The sequence below is a fragment of the Hakea prostrata genome, chromosome 4 (assembly GCF_041222555.1).
Source record: "Hakea prostrata isolate BN-2017 chromosome 4, UWA_Hpros_2, whole genome shotgun sequence".
Lineage (NCBI taxonomy): Eukaryota > Viridiplantae > Streptophyta > Magnoliopsida > Proteales > Proteaceae > Hakea > Hakea prostrata.
The window spans coordinates 34175988-34191420 of NC_142603.1; the positions used below are offsets into that span (position 1 = coordinate 34175988).

General features: G+C 37.0%; 1 protein-coding gene across 2 annotated transcripts in view; it reads left to right on the forward strand.

Annotated features, from left to right (window-relative positions):
• The window catches only part of SKB1 (SHK1 binding protein 1), a 59855-nt gene extending 44761 nt beyond the window's left edge, over positions 1-15094 (forward strand). For both annotated transcript variants that reach the window (XM_089152870.1, XM_089152872.1), the window contains 6 exons: positions 951-999; positions 1089-1175; positions 1314-1419; positions 13615-13702; positions 14165-14258; positions 14417-15094. In XM_089152870.1, the coding sequence (XP_089008996.1) occupies positions 951-999; positions 1089-1175; positions 1314-1419; positions 13615-13702; positions 14165-14258; positions 14417-14500 (508 nt within the window). In that variant the 3' untranslated portion in view covers positions 14501-15094. The remainder of the gene's footprint in view (positions 1-950; positions 1000-1088; positions 1176-1313; positions 1420-13614; positions 13703-14164; positions 14259-14416) is intronic.
• The last annotated feature ends 339 nt before the right edge of the window (positions 15095-15433 follow it).

The following is a 15433-nucleotide window of genomic DNA, read 5'->3' on the forward strand; positions in this document are numbered from 1 at the left end:
GTGATAGAAGGATAAGAAGAAAAAAAATGGCTAGAAAGAAACTATAGCAGTTGGCAGCAACACCAGAAAAGTTAAATGGGCAGCCAGCACCATCATATTAGAGGTAGTCGAAGAAAAAGAGGTTTGAACAACAACAAAAGACCTTTTCCCAACTAAATGGGGTGGCTACATGGATTCTCACCTTCCGATCCTCTCTATTTGAGGCCATACTACATACAAGGCATAGGCTGTGCATATCTTTCCTCCACATCTCTTAAGGTTATCTTAGGTCTACCCTAGTTCTTCTAAATCCTTCGATGTGGATTAGATCAATTCTTCGTACAGGGGCACTCAAAGGCCTTCCTTGAACGTGCCCACTCTACTCCTTGTAGCTTATGATTTATCGGAGGTACTCCTGGACCAGCTCTAGGAGAAAAGAATAATTCATGTGTCTAGAAAACGAAGTACGAAAAATGAAGAAAATAGTGCTACATGCTGCCACTACTATTGGAAGGAGGAGAAGCAGATAAAAGAAACTCCCTGGTGTCACTGCAGCCAATTTGTCTCTGTCATCCATTTCTTTCTGGCGTTGGATCTTTGAAATTATCTTTTCCAAGCATCAATTCCAATGGGTTTTCCAGCGTCGTGATGATTAGAAGGAATGGGATGGTTCTTCAGTGTCATTTAATATTGTAGTTTTATTGTTTTCAGTCGGTAATTATACATTGTTAAGGGGGAAAAAGGATTAAATTCGTTTATTTTCACAAGAAGCCTCTTTGCAATTACTGGTTCTTTAGCAGCTTGACGCTGCCTTGTATCTGTGACAACCATGCATACAAGTTCTGGGCATCATGTTATTCGCTTTTGGCATTGATTGGATTGGGTGATCACCAGTGTCTAGCTGGTTACTGTATTTGTTTTTCTGGTACAGTTTCATGCCTAATGATTTCTTACTGACATTGTAATCTCAGGTACACGAGTTTTATACAACCAGTGACAGCTTCCAAGTTGTATAATGATGTATATACCCTGTCACTGCTGCCTTTTTAGTTGAGACCCTGCTAATCTTCCAACCAATATTCCTTAAACATTTTGAGTTTGTGTTGCAGGTGAAATCACATAAGGATCTCGTGCACTTTGAAACTGCTTATGTTGTCAAATTACACAATGTGGCAAGGCTTGCTCCATCCCAACCTGTGGGTTTTCCAAATTAACTCTACTTTCTTATAGCATTTTATATATACGCTGGTGGCTCCTATGCTGAGATCTTCACTTAAAGACTGATATTTAGTTGGCTGAGAGTTCTGTATGTTCTGTTTACTGCAACTTGATAGGTCTTTACTTTCAATCATCCAAACTACTCAGCTAAGAAAAGCAATCAACGTTATAAAAAGTTGCAATTTGAGATACCCAGTGATACCGGATCTGCTATTGTTCACGGTATGTGCTGCTGAAGATGCTACTCCTCTGTGTTCTAATTTTGATCATACTTTCTTGGTGCATTTTTGAATGACTAATTGTATAAATTAGTAGAGGTGGAGCATATCACCTTTATCGTATTTAATGGTTATTTAATATTTAGTAGGTATTATGTTGTGTTATGCGCCTATTTGTCATCAAAGTGTCACCTGAGTGATGCTTGGACAGCAAAGCAGTTTTTTGACGGCAAAGCAATCGTATGCTGTTTTAAGCCAGAAGGCATCTACTTTCTCTGTAAATCATTGCTTTGTTGTTGGAAGCAATGCATTAGCATGCCTTAAATGAATGCAGCCCCCCCTCCCCCCCTCCTTTTTCTTTTTCCTGAAAAATTGGTTTCTTATTATAGACAATCTGGTTTTCTTTTGTTTCCATGGATTCTGTTTTACTAACTTTTCAAATGTATTTCAACTTTGTACTTTGAAGCATGTGAATCAGTTTTTTTTTTTAATTTGTTATACACTTAAACCTCAGTGAATTAATTTGAGTCAAATTGAATCAATCACGCAAACAAGATCTGATCATATTTTGGTTCAAGTCTCAAGATTTTGATCATATTTTGGTTCTAAACTTTAGTAGCCTTTTTTGCTGTTCTATTTGTAATTCTATTTTATATGTCATCATATTATGAATTGTGAATCTGTAATTTAAGTCTTCAACAGCCTTTTTCCCCCTTATATTCATAAATTTATTTTTTGTGATTATGCTGTCATTTGTTACCTATGAACTATTATTAATAAAGTAATATAGTGGTAAGAGTTATAAGATGTGGCAGTGGAGATTTGGGTTCAAACCCCAACAATAACATAACAATAGTTTTTTTATGAATGCAATTTATACTGCTTAGGTGGAGCTCGAATACTTTGGAACACTTAGTGCCTTAGCAACTATGGTTGTCCTTGAATATGATTAGTTATTTAAATGTGGAAGGATTCATGAGTGGTAACTGTTGTTAAATAAACATAAATATTGCAAGCGCATGGATCATGTAGCAAATGGGTTGATCACAAGAAGGGAGTTTACGATCTTATTTCTTAAATTGATGCGAGATGGGAATTGCTCTTGAATAGACAAAATTTTCTACACTTAGCCTTACCTAATTATTCCAACCCTTGTCACTAGGATTAGAATATTTAAAGAGGGAAGTTTAGCAAGATAGAGAGAAGAATGGAGAGAATTGAAAATAATAACTCTAATTTATTCAATGGAAAGGAAAATTACGATGCATAAAATAAAGTGTATTTACTTGAAATAAGGAAAAAAGAAAAAAAAACTGAATAAAAAATTGAAAGGAAAAGAAAGAGGTTTACTTGAAGAATAAAATTTTAATAAAGGTAGCCGGCTCCCTTAAAGAGCCAACTGAGGGGTTTCTACCAAAGAAGAAGAGCTTGAGTCATTTTTAGTATCTCAGAGGGGAGTGGGGCTTGGCTTTTTATAAGGTGAAGATCGAGGGAAATGCTTGACATCTTCAATATGGGACTAAACAATAAATGAGAATATTCCTAAGTGAGAAGGGGATATACGTGAGGAAGGGAAACAATACAAGAGAATATTTTCCCAAAATGTTCATTTTCGTGCCTTTTAGCTCTACATTTGCCCTTTTGATAGATTTACCTTGAAAATTCAAAAACAAGAAAATACTTCAAGGTAACTTATTGAAAATGTGTAAAAATGTATGATTTATACTCTTAAGATTTCACACACAAATGAGCTCATCAGATTCCCCCACACTAAAACTATGCTTGTCCTCAAGCGAAAATACAAAAACAGACAAATGCAAGAAAGAAACTAATGCAAAAAACATGAAATCCTAACTCTCTTTTGTAGGAATCACGGCTGCACTTATCATGTGCAACAAGCTTTTAGACCACTAGGTTACCCCTAGAGGACGAGTTTTGTCTCGTGGGTGTTTGCAATGAATATATACCCAAAATTCTAGTTCAGCTCAAAGTAAATAGTGTAAGTTCTAATTATGACAATAAATAAACACACATACACAATCTATAACTATGACAATTATCCTCACATTTGATTTAGGAACCCTCACACTTGAACTTTATTACCCCATGCTGACCCTTGAGTCCAAGCACATATCTTAATAAAAGACTCATCAAATATGCCTCTCCTTTAGGCAAAACCACTTAAAAAGTAAGGGGACCAGTGACTAAGGCCTTGGAGAATTTTTGACTAAGCATTGCCTCTAAGGCATTAATGACACTCACATTTATTTATTTTTTTCATACAATTCTTTTCTTTTTTCTCTTCTTATTTTATTTATATATATATATATATATATATATATATATATATATATATATATATATATATATATATATATATATATATATATATTTCAATGTCCTAGAACTCTATCTACTCCACTAGGGTTGGCTTGAATACCATAGTAGCTTCATTTTTGTGCATATGCCCACGTAAACAGTGATGCTAGAGTTCTTTTCTTTCAATTTCCTTCCTAAGAGTTTCGATCAAGTCACCTCGATTCCTTAGTCGGAGTGCTCTATCCAGTTCTAAGGAAATTGATTTTTACTTTTCTTTCTTCCCTCCCTCCCTTTTTTTTCTTTCTTTTTTTCCCCTCTTCTCCTTTTTGTGTCATGCCATACAAAAATTGGTTTCAACTCCTAACCAAAGAACAAAGACCCACAAGACCCATAGATGGTCCGACACCTTAAGTTAAAGGTCTCTTATTTTTCTAAGGGAAGTCCCATTTCAAGATACATACAAGTTATTTTCCTCTTAATACGGTTTTTATGTGTACCAAAATCACTCTCATTTTTCTTTTCACATATCATAGCAATAGAAAGTGTATATATACTCATCAAAGGCTAAAATCAACATTAATAAAGAAACTTGAGTTTCCCCCCACACTTAAATGCAAATGTCCTCAATGTATGCATTAAAAGAAGGACAAGGCAAAGGAGGGCATACCTTTGAGTATCTCAATCATCAGTTTAAAAAAGTTCATAGAGATTAATGACCTCTACACTATCAACCTTTGGAATTTCAAGGAAAAGCTTTAAACGGTCGTCATTCACTTTGAAAACTTGGTTAGAATGATGATCAATTATTCCCACAGCACCATGAGTAAAAACATGGTGAACAATGAACAAACCTTCCCATCTAATACACAATTTTTCTAGGAACAAATGCAGCCGAGTGTTGTACAACAAAACCTTATCGCCAACAAAAAATGATTTCTTAACAATATTTTATCGTGAAAGGTTTTAGTTTTAGCCTTGTAAATTTTAGAGTTTTCAAAGGCTTCATTTCTAAGTTCCTCTAACTCAGATAGTTGGAGGCAATAGTGGATACCTACATTGGTAAGATCAAAATTCAACTTGTTGATTGCCTAGAAAGCTTGATACTCTAATTCAACCGGTAGGTGACAAGCCTTATACACTAAATGGTATGGAGATTGACCTAAATCTGTCTTATATTCTATTATGTGGGCCCATAAAGCATCAGTCAAACGGTTTGACCAATCCTTATGAGTTGGGTTAAAACTGTATTTTCTAAAATCTGCTTAATTTGACTATTGGAAACCTCTACTTTACCACTCATTTTCATCAAAAGGCCGATTATAAAAATGCTTGACCTGATCACTAATCAAATCACGAGGAACGCCAAAACATGAGAATATATTTTCCCTCAAGAACTTGACCACCACTATGTGGTCATTTGATTTACCAGCTATAGCCTCTATCCATTTGCTCATATAATCTACAACCAATAGAATGTATAGATTCCTGCAAGAATTAGGGAATGGTCCCATAAATCAATACCCTAGACATCAAATATTTCAACAATTAAAATCAGATTCAGGGGCATCATGTTTCTTTTGGTTACTCGACCAAGGGATTGACAAGCCTTGCAAGCTCGACAAAAAGAGAAGGAATCCTTGAACAATGTAGGCCAATAGAACCCGCATTGTAGTACTTTTTCTGCAATTTTCCTAAGCCCAAAATGATCTTGACAGGCATGATCATGGCAAAACGACAAAACTAACAATTGTTCATGCTCAGGTACGAAATGCCTAATGATTTGATCTGGACCCATTTTGAATAAGTATGGATCAGCCCAGAAAAAATATTTCACTTGTGAATGGAACCTATTTTTATCTTGGGTGGACCATTGGGATGGCGTTTCATCAGTTGCAAGATAATTGACAATATCTGCATACCAAAGTTTCGTGTTCACAGACATCAATTGCTCATCTGGAAATGTTTATAAAATTGGACTCTCTTCCTTTAAAATTATGAAGGCGGGACAGATGGTCTAAAACCAAATTTTCACTTCCCTTGTCCCTAATTTCTAAGTCAAAACTCTTGTAGTAGCTAGACATAACGAATGAGTAAGGATTTCACATCCTTCTTATCTAACAAATATTTGATAGTTGAATGATCAGTGTAAACAATGATGTGACTACCTATCAAATATGAGTGGAACTTCTCTAATGCAATCATAACAGCAAAAAATTCTTTTTTAGTTGTTGTATAGTTGAGTTCTACATCATTGAGGGTTGGACTTGCATAAGAAATCACAATGTGCATCTGATTTAGCCTTTGACTTAAAACTACCCCTAAGGCATAGTCAGAAGCATCACACATTAACTCAAAGGGTTCTAATTAATTTGGTGCTTGTATTATAGGAGCGGTGGAGAGCTTCTCTTTCAACTATTCAAAACTCAATAAGCACATAGGTGATATTAAAGGAGACATCTTTAGCAAACAATGAAGTTAACGGTTTGGCTATCTTGTTAAAGTCCTTGATATTAAAGGAGACATCCTTAGCGAGCAATTTAACGGTTTGACAATCTTGCTAAAGTCCTTTATAAAACCAGCATGGCCTAGAAATGATCTAATATCCTTTGCACTCTTAGGTGGGGGTAAATTAGAAACAACCTTATCAACTAGAATTCCCTCCTTAGAAACAACATGACCTAAGACTATTCCACTCTTCACCATGAAGTGACATTTTTCCCAATTAAGAACCAAATTTTTGGCTCTACTATGTTCAAGAATCAAGCGGAGATGGTGAAGGCAATCAGAAGAGGAAGATCCATGAACATAAAAATCATCTATAAATACTTCCAAATAATCTGCTACCATATTTATTATGCTCATATGCTCATTATGCATTGTTGGAATGAGGCAGGAGCATTGCATAACCCAAAAGGCATGCGTCAATGGGCATATATTCCATATGGGCATGTGAATGTGGTTTTGTCTTGGTCTTCTGGTGCTATAGGGATTTAGTTATAGCTAGAATAACCATCAAGGAAACAATAATAAGCATGGCCACACTCCAACATTTGATCAATGAAGGGCAAAGGAAAATGATCTTTATGAGTGGCTGCATTAAGCTTCCGGTAATCTATACAAACGCACCAACTAGTTCGGATACGAGTAGGGTTGAGCTTGTTGTTAGTGGATGTAACTACTGTGACTCCAGACTTCTTAGGAACAACTTGGACTGTACTAACCCATTGATTATCGGATATGGGATAGATAATCCCATTATCCATGCATAATGCATTTCAACACTTCTTTGCGAATGGCTTCTTTCATCACAAGATTAGCTCTCCTTTGGGGTCCTTAAGAGGGTTTGGATGCATCAATCAAATTTATATAACATTGAACTATTGAGGGACTAATTCCTTTAATGTCGGCCATTTGCCAACCTATTGCCTCTTTATTGTCTCTAAGCAAACTAAAAAGCTATCCTTTTGGTCTTTGGTAAGATTATAGGCAATTATTAGAGGAAGAGTTTCATTAGGGCCTAGAAAAACATAGTGAAGAGTAGAAGGCAAAAGTTTTCAATTCAAGTTGGGGGTTCTCAACCACATATGGGACATGAAGAGTTCTAGCCAAATTATGAAGTGGCTCATGCTCATCATATCAGAAAAGAAATCACTCCCTAAGTCCTCTAATTCTTCCAAACAATTGTAGAAGTCATCATTAAGACCTTTCTCAAAGGAGAAATCAATATCTTCATAAATGCTTTGCGACATACTAACATTCTCAGAAAATTTTGGTTGTTCCCCCAGCCTAAAAACATTTTACTCCTTGGATGTATTCCCAAATGATAACCTCAAAAGACCATTTTGACAGTTAGTGAGGACATTACTTGTAGCTAAAAAAGGTCTCCCTAATATCATAGGAATTTGGTCCATAATATTTGTAATTGGATGTGAGTATAAAACAATGAAATCAATAGGAAAAACAAATTCTCTTACTCGAATTAACACCTTCAATTATGCCATGGGGCATTTTAACAAATCAAGACAAAGAAGTCAATAGGAAAAACAATTTCTCTTACTCGAATTAAAACCTTCAATTATGCCATGGGGCATTTTAACAAATCTATCAACCAACTGGAGAGTAACCGAGGTTGGTTTGCGTTCCCCTAGACTCAATTGTTTATAAACGGTGCATGGGAATAAATTAACCCTAGCTCCCAAGTCTAGTAAAGCATGCTCTATAACTAAACTAAAATACAGTAAACTAAAAACAATATACCCATTTTTGTCCTTTTGAAAATGGCTTTGTATCTCTTAATCCATGCTCCAAAATGGTTCGACCCACAAGAAGAGATTGATTCTAGCATTTAGATATCCTCCATAATGTTCTTTTTTGTGCCTTTTAGCTTCACATTTGCCCGTTTGATATATTTACCCTGCAAATACAAAAACAAGAAAATACTTAAAGGTAGTTTGTGTAAAAATGTATGATTATGCTCTAATATTTTGCACATAAATGTGCTTATCAGTAACTTATGTACGAGCTATACATCCCTATTTATTAGTATTTGCTAGAACGAGTTGAGAATCCTCGGTGGGACGCAATGACTAAATGCACTTGACCAAAATGAATAGGAAAAAGGGGACTAAAATGCTACTCCTGAAGTCTATGTACAACTCTTAACATAACTAAAATAATAATGAAAAGGAAAATTACAGTTTTTTAACTTTAAAGTAAATGAATCTTATCTTAATTCCTACATATAACTGCATCTTGTCTTAATTCCTATATAATACTGCATGTTGCACCTTAGGCTGGTTCTAAGAGCCAAACTGCTTCACTAATTAAAATCTAAAAAAATCCTAAACCTGACCAAACTTATGGTGCAGAGAGGAGGGGATTGTTTCACTGTTGTACACCTAACGGTGATGGTGTAGGGAAGCGCGCCTACACCTGAGGCTGTTTTTAGGTATTCAGCTCCAGGCCGTTCTTGAACTTTGAAAATTGGAGTGTAAGGCCATCCTTGGTTAAACTGTGCATGATTAAAGAACTTGGGTCTGTTTAATTAGCTGTCAGGATGAGCAGACACAAGTTGAGGCCCAGTAATATGCAGGAACTTAGCAGGGTAAACCAGAAAATAGTTCCAGCTATCTGTCACTCAATACTTACAAGCAGAGTATCAACATCCGCTATGGAATCAGAAATTCAGATGTTAGGTGGATGAGTTACTCTGGAACAAAGAATATACCACTGGATCAGCATAGGAGATAATGCTGTACTGGAAGTTATATTGTCACTTAAAAGTCAAGGTTTAAAGTATCCTACATGCCATCCGATACTAGCCGATACGTATCCATTTTTAGCACAATCGATACAATACATCTCATTATGTCTCTCTATTGAATTGCACTAAAATACATTAGCCAATGCGATACAATACTCGATGCGTCTTTTAAAATTACCTAACTGATATGATTCTCAATATCGATACTTTAAACCTTGATTAAGGTAACAAAATAAAGAAACATAAGGTGAACCATGGATTTTTATGGCTGCTGATATTGTCTGCACAGACCTAGAACGGCAATACATGTCATTAGAGAGATCATACAGTTGAGAGGTATGGGTAACTGGGTAACTCAGTTACTTATATTTAGAAACTTTTTGAATTACAAAATCCCTCCCCGTCTAATTAGAATGTTTGAAAAGGTCTATTTCACTGTATTGATGAAAAAAGAATTGAGCAAACCCTAGCTGTCATTCATCTACATCTTCTCTGGCGATGGCAAGTGAATCTAATTTCTATGAAGTCTACCTTCATTACCTCCTATGTCTTAAGGAAAGCACAAGGTAAAGAAGAAACTCTTATCTTTCATTCCAATATTGACTTATACGGGACCAATGGATGATTGTGTTCATCTTGTTGGCCATAAAATCCTAAACAAAGTTCAAAACAGAAGAACTAAAATTGGTTTGTAAGTAGTGAATTGAAACGAGAAAAATAAATGCTCAATCAGATATTCTCTAGGCAAACATTACGATTTATGATTAGCCTCAGTTTTCATGTTCACTTCATCTGAACTGAAAAATACAAGTAAAATCATATAAAATTGAGCAAATTACACGGCACCCACTATATTTGGGGTGAAACTAGTGAGCACCACTATTGTCTCATAAATTACATGGCACCCACATGCAAATTACAAGTTACCCACCTTTAAGTTTGCTGTTAAAATGAGTTATGAAATTACCTAAATGCCCTTTGATGCCAGACCCAACCCCTAGGTTCCCTTCACCCATCTTCTTCCTATGCTGGAAACTGCTCTCCACCATCAGAAACTGCCTACAACTGCCAACGACCAGACTCCCTCCCCGCCAGCAACACCAGCCCACCCCTTGCTCTCAAATTGCCTCTTCTTATTCCTCAATGTGTAATCACCAATATCAGGATTCTCATTTTCAGAATATGCTTGCACACATCACCTCGTCTTCTTCACTCTTTCGACGATTTCTGCTCTTGAATGAACTCTCTGCAAATCTCTACCCTAATCTCAGAGCTTGCTCTATATACTTTGATCTTTCATTTCGAGCGAATGCAAAGAAACACTCAGAGAGCCGACTCGGAGAACGAAGTCATCTGATCTGCCATTTCAGGTTTGTTCACTCATTTCCGAGATTAGGGTTTCGTGTAGTCAAATTCAGATTGTTTTCTTGGTCCGATCTTCAGATTCTGATTCTGTGTGGGAGAGTATTGATAAAAGAATGGATTCTAGAAGGAAGGACAGGAGAGAAGCTGGGTTGAAGCAGGAGATTGAGGAGTATCGAGCTTCTAATCCTAAGATCATTGAGCAGTTCGCAGATTTGAAAAGCTGAAGTCTTGCTTTTTCTTGCTCGTGACAAATTTTTTTCTTTTAGATTGTAGGCATCCGAAGACTGCTGCAGATTTTCTTAGATCGATGCCACCTTCAAAGGTTACAATCTGAAATTTTCATCTCTATAGGATTCATTTTATTTATCAGATCTTTCTGATCTTTAATTCTCCTTTTTCTTTGGTGACAAGCTAAGCATTTTAGATCAGTTAGCTGGGGGAAGGGGTTAGGTGGGGGGTCGTCGCTGGCAGGGAGAGTGTGGTTTCCCTCTTTGGGTTGGAGAGAAAGAGAGAAGTGGAAGATGGGTAAAGGGAGGATCCCTTCACCCATCTAAGGGTTAGATACTGAAAGGTATACTGCCCAAAGGGTATTTAAATAATTTACTCATCATTTAACAACAAATTTAACTGTGGTTAACTTGTAATTATGCATTAGGTGCCATGTAATTTATGAGACAATAGAAGGGTGGTCATTAGTTTCACCCCAAATATAGTGGGTGCTGTGTAATTTGCTGTATAAAATACTCAATCCGAACTTCTCATTCCTGGCAAACTTTACGATCTAAGGTTAGTTCATTTTTTCAATTGTGCTCTATCTAAATTGAAGAAGATGTTTTGGGGTTTTTCTCAACTTGTTTTTCAGCAATACAGTTAAGGAGACCTTTTCTGTAAATTTTAATTCAGACGGGGTGAGTTTTTGCAAGTTAGAGAAGTTTCTAAACCTAAGAAATCGATTTACCAAGTAAACCATACCTCCCAACCATAAGGTCTCTCTAATGACACATGTCACCATTCTGGGCCTGTGCAGACGATATCCGTGCAGGCGTGAACAAAAATCTAGTGAACCATGGTTAAACAGATCTTAAGTTATTTTCCTGTTGACAGAATATAGAAGTTATTTGATTGATCTCTAGAGTCAGATAGTAGAGAGCCAGAGAGCCTTCTTCAGTGTCTGCGGTAGGGATAGCAGATCTGGATGCTGAAGAGAAACAGGGTATGCAGGAGATAGGTAATGCTGTGTTAACCTTGATTTCTTTTTTCCTTTCAGGGTAAAAGTTAACCTCGAATTAGTATGTGCTACCTGGAAAATTGCTTATGATAGGATCTCAAATATAGGGATAAGCCAAATTGAAAGAAACCAGTCAACCAAATGAACTGAAACTAATTTATAACCGTGGGAAATAAAAGAAACAATACACATAATGGAAAAGAAGGACATGATTAGGGCTCCCGACCTGACCTGCAGGGCTAGAATCAGCACTAGGGGACCTACCTACAATCACCATGAAACCTAAAGGTGAAGGAAGCTGAACCGTCTTCATTAGACAGCTAAATTCTAGTGTAAACTACCTATAATTTTTTTTTTAAATGCAACTCGCAAGATAGAAACTTTCGGTGGTTTCCAAACTGCTTAACTAAGGAAACTGAACAAAAACAATTTATAGACTTCTTGTTAGGGAAATGACCCAACTACTCTCATAAGGTTTTGATTATCACAAACACATAAAAAGGATCTAACGTATACGCTTATGATTAAGATAAGCATAGACAGTACAAGAGGAAATGCAAAATCTGTGGGCGTATGTTGCACTAAAGCAGACTGGAAGGTATACCAAGATCCAAATCAAAGCACTCACAATATGGAAGACAATATTGGACCAATTCGCATGCAAGTACAAGTCAAGTGCTCAAGCACGACTGCACTGTTATAGAAGCCGTAGTGAAAGCCGTCTGGTTGATTGCCAGGCCAACGATTGATGTACTGGACGACAGTTAGTCTATGTTGGTTTCCAAACTGCTTTTTCCAAATGGCAGATTTAGCAGGTCAACCATCGAGGTGTACTGGTTGATTGTGAGAAAAATATTATTGTTTTCTATCCATTGGGACCCAATTCAAACCCAATCTTTTGGCTATAAATAATGTCTTCAAAACTCTTTTGAGCACATTTTAAAGCTTTATTGGGCTACATTAATGTGCTTAGTTATAGCATTCTGTCTCCCAAAAAACCAGAACGCCTTTGACCAAGAAGGTTGAACTGTAAAACTCAAGGAGTGCTTGGAGCTTGGAGGCTTCAAGTGCATTCATTCATACAAGAGTTGTAGCCACGCCCAAGAAGGATTTTTTTTTTTTTTGGTTTATTTAATTTATTCTCGAGGAATGTCTGAAGCCATTGACCCAGCCTCTGACAATTCCCTCTGCTTCCCTTTCCCTTCTTATGCTAACCCAGCCACCACCACCCTTTCTTTTCTGCCTTCTGTCCCTTCATTTTTTTCGCTGACCACCCCACAGTCTCCCTCTCTCTTCGTACCAGCTGTCCACCGCCCATTGTCCCCGCTTCCAGTCCCTTCTTTTTGGGCTCTCCTTAGACCTTTCACCACCTAGCAGGTTCTTCTGATTTTTTCTGTCCCTTGGTGGTCAGTACTTTTCCTCCCACAACTTTCCTACCCATTTATGAATTTATTCCTTTTTTGTTGAAGCTTATGCAGTGATATTTTTACTCTTCACACTGTTTGTGTCATGGTTTTACTTTTTTTTTTTTTTTTTTTTAATTATTTTCAGAGTATCAGTTGCCATGTCATTAGCATCTTCCGCATTTATCCTCTTGTGACCACAAATTTTTTTTGTTTTCAAATTAAGTCTGTTAACCTTAATGGAAAGAATTGTTTGATGTGGCCTCACTCATGCAGTAGTGCTATCAATTCGGAGGGTCTCTCTACCCATCCAACGGCACATCTGTGGAGCACCTGGCTCTTGGTTCTGACCATAACAAATCGGTGGCTGATGAATTTGTAGTCAATTCTATTGAACCTACCCTTGCATATTACCAAACTTTAACTATGAAGTACCAACCAACTACCAAGTATAGTGAACAATGATATCCATAAACATAAAGATAATCTCACTTGGTCTTCTTGTTGCTCATTCTTCATGATTTGTTTACCTATATGATGTTATACTGTCTGAAGATGGATATCTTTTGGTCTGCTTTCATCAAATCTAACTTCACATTTTTGTCATGCCTTTTGTCATAGGATTCGCTGGCTATTTTGATGCAACACTTTACAAGGATGTACATCTTGGTATTGAACCATCAACGGCAACACCAAACATGTTTAGTTGGTATGTATCCTCCCCCCCCCCCCCCCCTTCTTTTTTTTCCTTCTGGAGGATAAATTCAGATGCATGTTTGTTTTTTGTATTCCCATCCCTAATTGTCTGGTTGAGATTGCACAAAACAACCTCCACTAGTTGGTGAAACATAGCAAGCCAAAATTTATTGAGATTGACAAATGTGATTATGTCACTTCTAAGCTCCTCAAGGAAGCTTTTCCCTCAATGGAGCATTTCTTTTCAAGGTTCTCATTTTTTGAAATATAGATTGGAAGGTTAGGGGTGGCCAGTCTCACTTTGTTCCTTCCATTAAAGAGGTGGTCCACTAATTGAACAATTGAATTTGAGCTACATTTATGTTATGACAGCAGGATGCACATAATGATGCGCTCCTTGACTCCATATTTCATGTTAGATGTTGATAGGATGGTATGTTTGTTCACTCTTTATTTTTTTTGGTTCTTTGGTTAGGTTTGCTATATTTTTTCCTTTGAGGACACCTGTCTGTGTAAGCTCTGGTTCTCCTTTAGAAACTCACTTCTGGCGATGCTGCGGCTCCACCAAGGTAATGCCTATTCACTATTTGTTCACTGGGTTTTCAGATCTTGATTGCATCTTTGTTCTTGTAATATGTTTCTATGTTCAGTCTTGAAACAAAATGCACGCGGGGAAAAGAATGTTTGATAGATCACTGATAGACATCTGGTGGCTCCATGCATGCAGGTCTGGTATGAATGGTGCATAACATCACCCTCCACATTGCCTATACACAACAGCAATGGCCGTTCATATTGGGTTGGCCTGTAGCACTTTGTTTCAAGAGTATCTGAAGTATAGATGAGATGAGGATCAAAATACCAATGAAGCATCCAAGTGCCTCTGAACGAGTGAATTTTCCTGCTAAAAAGCAGCATCTTTCCAAAAAAGCCATGGTTGTAGAACAAACTAAATGTTGATCAATATCAAATGAAGCCATCTGAAGATCTATGGAGAATTAAGAGTAGGATGTGTCCATGGACATGCAAAAGGTAGATAAGAGCAAGAAGTTGCTTAATTTCCTGTCCGTCTTTGCAACTGCGGAGGCATGATAGTTGGCACCCTTCGCAATATGGGTTTTGCTAGAATGGTTGCAGAAATCTAGACTTTATACCAAGTGAAGAGGATATTTGTCAAAGCGTGGTCAATGAAACCTCTTTGACTTGTTGGACTTAGTCTAGTGGTTCCCTAACATACAATGTGAATTGAAACTCTAGGGTTAGTTTTGAGTGCTGTAGACGGTCTGTTGCGAATGAACTATTGTTAGTGATTGTAACAGCAGAAGAATTTACTCTTTGATTTCAGTAGTCATAGACGAATTAAAAGGGTAATGAGAATGGTTAAAGCTTCTCATTTGCTAAGCAATGGGAAAGTCATTGCATGTTTCATCCACTATGAGCTAATCTGACGACCAGCATATCCCATTTTGAGCAGTTAGCTTAGAATTTGAATTAGTTCACTAGCTGCCAATGGAACTCTTCGATAATAGGGTTTGGGGTTTTTGCCTGTTTGACCGTGTAAGCTAAGCACCAAGAACAAAGAGTTAAACAAAGAGAAGCCACATCACACTGGACGAAAAATGACTTAGTGATGGGGAGGGTCTGAACTAACCACCAAACTCATCACCCTTAGAAAGGACCTCACTAAAATCATCACAAAAAAGAAGAGGGGAATATAATAGACAAAAACCAGTTAGGGGATTCC